The 9,084-nt window shown below is 42.3% G+C and overlaps 1 protein-coding gene across 1 annotated transcript; it reads left to right on the forward strand.

The window, feature by feature from the left end:
* Positions 1-2,721: 2,721 nt before the first annotated feature.
* LOC136520907 (tobamovirus multiplication protein 1-like) lies at positions 2,722-8,750 on the forward strand. Its single transcript, XM_066514618.1, has 11 exons — positions 2,722-3,107; positions 5,341-5,431; positions 5,509-5,561; positions 5,787-5,879; positions 5,984-6,055; positions 6,209-6,281; positions 6,631-6,676; positions 6,753-6,816; positions 7,155-7,208; positions 8,236-8,313; positions 8,393-8,750. The coding sequence occupies exons 1-11, from the start codon at positions 2,916-2,918 to the stop codon at positions 8,483-8,485; spliced, it is 909 nt and encodes a 302-aa protein (XP_066370715.1). The 5' UTR covers positions 2,722-2,915; the 3' UTR covers positions 8,486-8,750.
* Positions 8,751-9,084: the final 334 nt, after the last annotated feature.

A 9,084-nucleotide genomic window follows, 5' to 3' on the forward strand; every position in this document is an offset into this window, starting at 1 on the left:
ATCAACTTCAGCCATCGCGACCTCCTCCTCCTGCGCAGCGACGGCAGATTCGACGGCGGCGAGATGCTCCTCGGGGGCTAATACCTCCGGAGGCGGCATTGGCGGCGCGGCGTCGGCGTGGCCATCCTTGTGGTGCTGCAGCGTGGCCATCCTTGCGGTGCCGTCAGGAGCCGCAGCCAGGCACCGGAGCTACTCGCCCGCCCCTGCAAGCACGAAGCCGGGCGCCCAGAGGAAGAAGACGATCCGCGGCCGAGCGCCGCCGAGACCTGCGGGCGGACGCCGGGACCTGCAGGCGGACGTCGCCGGTGAGCCACGGCAGGGCGCCGCCGCCGCTGCCCAGCGCGGGCGGGCCCCTCTTCCTCCTCGCGCCTAGAGGAAGGCCGCGCCCGCACCTTGGCCCCGCGACCGGGAGGCAGCCCCTCCCTGTGCCCGAACCTGGAGTCGTGGCCTTTGTTTGGGATGAGATAAGGATAAGGGGCACTATGGTCATTTGGCCTTTGTTTTTCAGATTTAGAATTTTTTTAATTCGTTTAATCCATGTCCATCTGACGGACGTCAGAAGCAGGGGCAAATGGACCTTTAAGTTCAAAATAACAGGAGTAAAAACACAAAGTTGAAAAAGGAAGGGCAGAATCACAATTAGCTTATTGGACAGGGGTAAGAACACCATTTTCCTTTTCAAATTTGAGCCTTACGTGGGCAAGACTAGCTCAGATTAAACTACGGCCCTGTTCGCTTGGAGGAATTTGGAGAATCTGGATGAATCTGAAGAAATTTGTGAGAGAGTGAATAGTATTTTCAGCCATGAACAGTGAATTCCAGCTGAATTTCACACCCGTCGAACGGCCCGTACATTGTGACGTTGTGCTGTTGAGCTCTTTGGAGTCAATTTATTATCTTATTAAGGCCTTGTTTGGTGCATGTATATCCACTTCAATCCATATGAGCTGGAGTGGATTGGAATAGAACTTAATTCAATTTCACTCTAATCCACTTCAACACATATAAATTAAGATAAAAACATGTGCATCCAAATAAGGCCTAAAAGCTTTAGATAATCCAGAGTCAATTATATGATAATTCATATGCATTGGATTTTCCATATAAAATTGGATTTGAATTATCTATATCCGTATAGATATAAAAAATCCTCTCTTATCCTCGAAATACTTATTCGGCTCGGATCATATTGATAAATCATTAACATCACTTTCACTCGTATTGACAAAATTCTTGATAGCATCATCTAAACATCACCACTCATGTATGGATGAACGTACCCCTGTTGCAAAGCACGGGCACTCACATATAAGTACTTTCTTCATCCAAAAAAGACACTAATATTTATCATATTAATAAATAATTGTCATTATATTTATCATGAAATACATTTTTATAGTATATTTATTTAGAGTCACACACGTTGATAATATTTTTTTTATAAACTCAGTTCGACTTAAAATAATTTCACTTTGACCAAATGTATAAGTGCATCTTTTTTTTGGATTGGAGAGGGCAGTACACTATTTTTTATTTTTTAGTAATATTTCTTCCGTTCTAAATTATAAGTTACTTTGGTTTTTTATATTTATTTTGCTATACATCTTATATTTAGATGTATAGCAAAATAAATATAAAAAAAATTAAAACAACTTATAATTTGGAATGAGCGTCTTTTATTAGTGGGACATTTGGAATTTGCCCACTCTCGTTGCATCTCTTCCGCTCAAAGAGTGGACGGCAAATCTGTTATTGACATTGTGGGCCAGAAGGGACCGTGAGCCAACCTTAGACTGACTCCAATAAGCGAACCTATACCCAAAATGGGTCACTCACAATGCCTTTGCCTACCCAAAACACCGTCCAACGGAGGACCCAAACCCACGACGCATTTTGGCTATCAGCTGAATCGCTACGCAAAAAAGCATCTCCTCTCTCTTGCCTATGCAAATCGCCGCCACTGCCAAGGTCGAGGAGGAAAGGAGGAAGCAGAGGAGGAAGGAAGGAGCACTGGCCGGGGCACTTGCACGGGCACTGGCCGGCGCCACCGCAGCCACAGCAGGCGGCCCTGCAAAGCCCCACGCGGCTTGCGCGAGGGCGCGCCCCGCCGGCCCGCTGCTCCGAATGCCGCCATTACCGCCGAGCGCAAGGAAGAGGAAGAGCCCCGCAACCGGCGCCCCTTGCAGATCCGGCGTCGAACTGGGCCGGAGCCGCCGCCGCCGCCATGGGTGTCGCCCAGCGCCCGCCCAGGCGCGGCCCGCCCGAGCGCCACGCGGATCCGGCCCTGGGACCACTGGATCCGGTCGCCGGAGCTCAGGGAGATGCTACCTCTCCACCGCGCCCGTTGCCACCTGCCCGTCCACTTGCACCCGTCCGCCCCTTGCCCTCCGTCGTGCCCGCACCGGATCTTGGCCGCATCTCTTCTGCTCCACCACGCCCGCACGGGATCTGGGCTGCGTCCGCCGCGTCCGTGCCCCTACACCGCGGCAAAGGACGCGGATCTTGGCCGGAGCCGCAGCGGGTGGTGGCCGGAGCCAAGGGAGATGGACAACGACGGAGATGGCCGGAGCTGACAGAGATGGCTGGAGCTCCCTCGTTGACGGAGATGGCTGCGGCGCGGCCGAGTGCAGACTCCCACGGTAGCTGTTGGAGAGGACGAGTTTATGGGTGCGTGACCCTCTGAAATAGGCGTCGTACTTAGGACTCACTTGTTGGAGACAGTCTTATCCGTGTCCTCCTGCCCCGCCGATCGCACAAGTTCGCAACGGACACGAGGAAAGTTGGTTGGGTTGGGCTGGCCCCCCTTCGAGAACACCGCCGCCGCCCGCTCCCCCATCTGGCCATCTCTGTCTCCTGTTGATCTCTTCTCTCGCGGAAGAGCTCCGCACTCAGAGGAGAGAGAAAGAGAGGAAGAGATGAGGAAGCTAGTCTCCTCGCGCCTAGCGGCGCTGTCACCGCCGGAGGTGGCGTCGGCCGCGGCCGCGGCGGGAGGGGCCGCGCTGGCGCTGCGGGGCTGGTGGGAGGAGGTGAACGACTCGCCGGCGTGTCAGGACGGAGCCTTCTTCTCCCTCTCCGCCGCCTACGCCCTCGTGTCCGCTGTCGCCCTGGTACGCCCGCCGGCTGGACCTTGTTCGAACCCCCACTCTAACCCTATCACCATCTCCGCTCAATCGCGCTAATCACCCTCCCATCCGGTTTTGCGGGTGATTTGGCCCCTCGATCTGAATGGAACTCCGGTGTGCGGTAGGGACGCGTGGTAAATTACGAATCTTTTGTGTTTTGTCCTTGAGCGTCAGGATTGTCCCCGTTGCTGTCCCCAAACGTCTCCATCCATTTTTGGTATTGTGGCTGGATGAAATTGTATATATGTGTCAGGTGAAACTGTGGCTATAGAGAGGTGTGTTTAGTTGTTATAGCGGAATCCTCTGATTTCCCTCCGGAAATGAGTGCTGTTGCCATTATGGCATCTATTCACACGGTCACCCTGTTCACAAGTATCATTGTGAGGATAACGAAAACACTATCTACATAGATAGGATTTCCTATGCATAAGGTTTCTGAATTGTCCACAAATTATGGATCGAGATTCATTCACCATAGCAGTAATCACGGCAATCTTTCTATAGCTGGCCGAGTATGTGCCGGAATAATCTATAATCCTGACAGACGCAGACAAGTTGTACTATATGGCTCTACAGGAGGTACAGACCAGCAGCTGCATGTCAGGCTGTATCAGTCACGAGTAACCATTCTCAACAGCCATCTTTCATACACAGATTGAAGATTAATACCATTTTGTCTCTCAAAACAACATAGTGTTGTTCTACATCTACCATAATTGAGGGCAATCTTTCTGTTTATACTCTTAAGAATCATCCTTGCAGAAGGAAGGCATAGTATACGTTAAACAAACACTTGATTATCCATGGAATCCACCAATTAGCTGTAATCAATTGCTCCATCATCGATTCTATCACTTGAAGTTGTCCATCAAGCTGCTTTTGTCAACGTTTAGTGTTGGGGATGAATTCCTTGTGGATGAATTGCTTGTGAGTTGTGGCTTTGCCAAAGAAAATTAATACAAGTATTGATTGTCACTACAAACATCAATCTACTTCCATCTAGTGCTATCACTTTAATTTTACCATCATTACTGCAACTATCTTTCTCATGGTGTTATGCTTTTGAGCGCTACAAACATGAAGCATTTCCATCTTTACTGCTAAGGTGTTTACAGTTTGCCTCCATTCTTTTCCAACATCCTTGCTTAATGGTTGTTGTGCACACTTCTTAGATTAGAAACTTTTTTTTCCTCCTTTTCCACCACAATCCCTCTGGTAGGATAAGAATGTTGAAAATTGTTTATATGGTGCATAAGTTGGCATTGGTATGATGTAGGATAGTTCATTTCTTTGACAGAAGTTCTCTGAATAAAACACTAGCCAAAATATAGACATGAACATTTTGCAACAGTCCTCCTGAATAGAGAAGTAAATCCTAAGGTTATGGCCATGTAGAGGGTAAGGAATACCTAAGAAGACAAAATCACTATGTAATAACATTCGGTCTTGCTTACCTGGTCATTTTCTTCCTTCTATCCTTCTACTTAAAAAAATGGCAGAACCAGTCTTTTACTCTCTAACCTACTCAGTTAGGTCTTGCTACATTTAAAAAAAAGTATTTTGGAAAGGACCAATACTCTGGATCCTCTTACTGTGCCCTCTGAAAGTTTTAGTAGTCACTAATGATATTTTCTTCCTTCTATCATGACATTTTCTTCCTAATATCCTTCTTCCTTTTTAGTTTTTATTTGGTTTGCTGGACAGGTCGAACTGTCTTATAAGGTATTCATGGGATAATGTGTTTATTCTGTGTGATTGGTTGTATAAGGTGTCGTTTGGTCACTGTTGTTCGTGAGGTCATGTTTGGTCGCTGACCAAGCTATTTTGGCCCTTCTCCTCTCTTAATGTAATGATACACAGATCTCATGTGGATTCAAGAAAAGAATCATGTATTCAATGCTATTTGAAAGGATTCTATTCATGCTAAGAGTGCAATGCAATTCTGCTCTTACTGTATTCCAACAACTATATTTGTTTTTCGATGCTAGTTTCACTAAACTTTGTATGCCTTTAAATTTTGAGTTTCCTGTCGGATAATGAACTGCTTTTACGTATAGCAATGTTTGAAGTTGGAAATATTGCATGCTACATTAACCATATTTGTGTTGTGCCTAGCAGATTTATAACATTATTCTGAAACATGTGCGGTCATCAATTTGAACTTCAAATGATAGTGAAATGAATATCCGTTAAGTACTCACTTCATTCAGATTTGCAGATTCAATTAATCAGAATTCAGTTGCGGGTGCCAGAAATTGGTTGGACCACACAAAAGGTTTTTCATCTCATGAATTTCATTGTGAACGGAGGTAATGTGCGGTCCTAATGTTTTATCTTCTATCACCATTGCATTCTATTTTTAATAACTATGGGTTGCCTCTTGCAGTTCGTTCTATTATATTTGGATTTCATGCATATGTGTTCCTTCTTCAAAGAAAAGTAAGAACCATGTGTCAAAGAAGATTCATCTAAATGTTATGGAGGCCTTTTCTTTCTTCAGTATATATTTGTAGTATCTGGATTGTTGTTTTACAAGAGATTTGTGTTTGTAGTCCCAAATCCATAGCTTTCTTATGGACTGCTCAGTGCATTTTTCCCCTCCTATTTTGTTCTTCCAGTCAGTCATGTAGTTGATTATTCAACTAAACCTTTCTGTTTCAACAGGTGTATACTTTAGTACTGTTAGATCTTCCTGGTCTCTTGTTTTTCTCGACCTACACATTGCTTGTGCTATTCTGGGCAGAGATATACCATCAGGTCTTACCAATATCTTTTTGCTTTTAGCATTTTTTCTTTTCCATCTACAAATTCAGCTCATACACTCGTGAACTTATATATGTTAATTTGTATGTCTATGCCAGGCTAAGCATCTTCCCACTGACAAGCTAAGGACTATATACATTGCAGTTAATAGTGTCATATATGTAATTCAGGTTGGTTTTTACCTGGTTTATTGATTCTATTGTCATCTGATATTAGGGTGCTTTGTTTAATTAACCCCAACTGTAAAATACATTGCCCAATTGTTCTCTGGTATCTGTAATAAACAACTATATTCTATGTATGTATCTAATAGATGTTTGTAGGTTTGTATTTGGGTATACCTTGGAATAAATGACAATCCTCTCGTGGAGCTTGTGAGCAAAGTATTCATATCAGGTACTTTCTTTTGTCACCGTTGCTAGAGAAATTACTCCCTCTAGTCCATTTTATCTGGCACAAACGCATATCAAGATTCAAACTTTAAAAACTTTGACCAATAATTAGGCTAATAATTTTTAACTATTATAATACAAACTTTATATGATTAGATTTGTAAGGAATTATACTATCCAATGATTATAGGTTTATAAGCATAAATAATATAATATAAAGCAAATGAATGGTCAAAGTGTAATTTAGGAGACCGTGTCATTCTAACTTGTGCCAGATAAAATGGACCGGAGGGAGTATCTGTTTAGTTTACCACCTTTTAGCTCACTAATGTTTTTCCTTTATTGATTTTCAGCTGTCTCATTTATAGCTCTTCTAGGATTCTTAATTTATGGTGGAAGGTAGCTTTTTTTGTGTGCATATTCTACTGTTTTTGATGAGTTCATTTTGAATGTATTTCTGTTCTCATTTGTCTAGGTTATTTGTCATGCTGAGACACTTTCCAATTGAATCAAAGGGGCGGAGAAAGAAGCTTATTGAGGTCACTATTACACTAACAAGTACCTTACAGACCATTTGTACTGTTAATGGTGTGCATGCGAACAAAACAACTTTTTGCTTGCTGTATATGCACAATTATGCCCTTGTCCTGTGCCATTACTTCACAGCGGCATCTGGCATCTCTCAAAACTAACCAGTCTAAAATGGCATTTGTTTAACTTCCACATCAATTAGCTCAAATTGCAAGATGCAATATCACTGGAAATTCTCTTGACTTAATGCTTAAGATTCCCATGCCTGTACCTAATTGGTGCTAGTTTATGATTCCCATGTGCTATTAATGGGACTAACTTTACATGTATTAAAATTGTCTGTCAGGTTGGGACCGTGACAGCAATTTGCTTTACCTGCTTCTTGATAAGATCCATTGTGGTAAGTATTTAGTTCTTATTGACTCAAGTCTTAAATATTTATTTTGCGAAGTTCTTTCAAGAATAATGCTTGCTTTGTCATTGACGTGGGACTAAAGATCAGGTGTACAACCCTACAGATTGTCCATTTTCAAGAACAATAGATATTAAAAATTCTATGTTGAATGGGCACATTTGTTACTTAACACCCTAAAAGTAGATACAACTATTTACAACATAACTTAAGAGTCTAAGTACCAAAAGCCTAACATGATAGTGATGATGAACTCAAATGTTTGATCATCGCTATTGCTTTGTGGCCTTGCTCAGTAGCTTGCAGGTGCAGGGTTTGCCCCTGGCACAATATGAACAGCTACTAGCAGCAGCATTTGACTACAACCCTGTGAACTGGACAACTGGTTCAGGGTGATGTTGGAGTGCACAGATCGTGGACTAATAGTTGGTTCAGAAACTAGGACATGAGTAATTCTTTTTTTTCTTCCTGCTTTTGCAGTCCAGATATCAATTTGTATCAAAACTCGCATACCATACTTTATTAGGCTGAAGTTTTTTGGAAAGTAGGTCAGATATTTTAGGTTTGGCTAATGGTTTCATTAACTTCTCTATGAAATATGTCTTTTATGTGCACTTATTTGAACTTGTAGATGTTGATGTATTTGACTCGGTCAAAGTTAAGTTTGACTTGACAAAACTAAAGTAATCTAGTGGCAGATCCAGGATTCAAAACCTATGTGGCCAAACTTGTAAATTTTAAGTCAATTAACACAAGCGTTACACAATTGGCATATATAATTGCCAATAATATGTAGGGGTTTAATGTATTTTGGCAAAACCTGTGGAGCCAGGTGGCCCCAGGGCGGATACATGGATCCACCACTGCTATAATTTGGAACAGAGAGAGTATTATTGAGTATTGACTACTCCAGGTCTTGTAACATGCCTATGTGTGTGTTCTATCTTCAATATATTCAGGTTTTTACTTGTATCACCAGTTCATAAGCTTAAATCATGCTTTGATGTGATGGCAGGTGGCATTTTCATCATTTGATCCCGATCTATCTCTTGAGGTTTTGGATCATCCAGTTTTGGATTTCTTCTACTACATGGTAAGTACCATGAAATGTATTCTTATACACTTATTTTCCTTTGCAGTTTTTCTTTTTGATGCAGTATTTTCCTTTGTAGTTGACAGAGATACTGCCCTCTGCCCTTGTACTATTCGTCCTGCGGAAACTTCCTCCCAAGCGTGTATCAGCGCAATACAACTCTATTCGTTAGAAGTTTTTGGCATGTTATGCTGAGAAATCCTGAAAGACCAAATTTTCCTAGAATTATGTTTGTCGCAGAGCGAACTGTGATATTTGAGCATGGCTTCGAGAGGTATTTTGTCATCTTAGCGCCATGGCTATATGATATAAGAGTACCCCGGTGCTAAAGGCCCAATTTTTTGGGGCATTATATATATTAATCTCCCTGTACAAGTAACTTGTCTATATTTTTATTAATTGTCTAACAGAAAGAACAGTTTGAATTGGTTACTTTATTTGCATTTGTACCATTTTATCTATTGATTGAAACGGCAGGTAGAATTTCGATGGCATCGCTGTTCTCTTTATGATGAGCGGCACTTTTGACACCTGACATATTTCCTTTCTTTGAGCCTGTTTGGATCCATGTTTGGACCCTCAACTAATGTTTTACTAACAATTATCCTCTCTGTTCCAAATTATATTCAACTAATATTTTTACTAATAATTACTCCTATTCTAAACTATAAGACTTTTTTGGTTTTTTAGATAAGTCACTTTTGTTATGAATTTAGATATAAACTATGTCTACAAACGTAGTAAAAATAATTTGTACGTAGTAAAGACAAT

Source organism: Miscanthus floridulus, chromosome 1, assembly GCF_019320115.1.
Source record: "Miscanthus floridulus cultivar M001 chromosome 1, ASM1932011v1, whole genome shotgun sequence".
NCBI lineage: Eukaryota > Viridiplantae > Streptophyta > Magnoliopsida > Poales > Poaceae > Miscanthus > Miscanthus floridulus.

Coding starts and splice junctions, on each gene's coding strand:
- LOC136520907 (XM_066514618.1), top strand. CDS start 2,916: ATGAGGAAGCTAGTCTCCTCGCGCCTAGCGGCGCTGTCACCGCCGGAG. Junction 5,432..5,508: donor GAATTTCATTGTGAACGGAG/GTAATGTGCGGT, acceptor TGCCTCTTGCAG/TTCGTTCTATTATATTTGGA. Junction 6,056..6,208: donor GTGTCATATATGTAATTCAG/GTTGGTTTTTAC, acceptor AGATGTTTGTAG/GTTTGTATTTGGGTATACCT.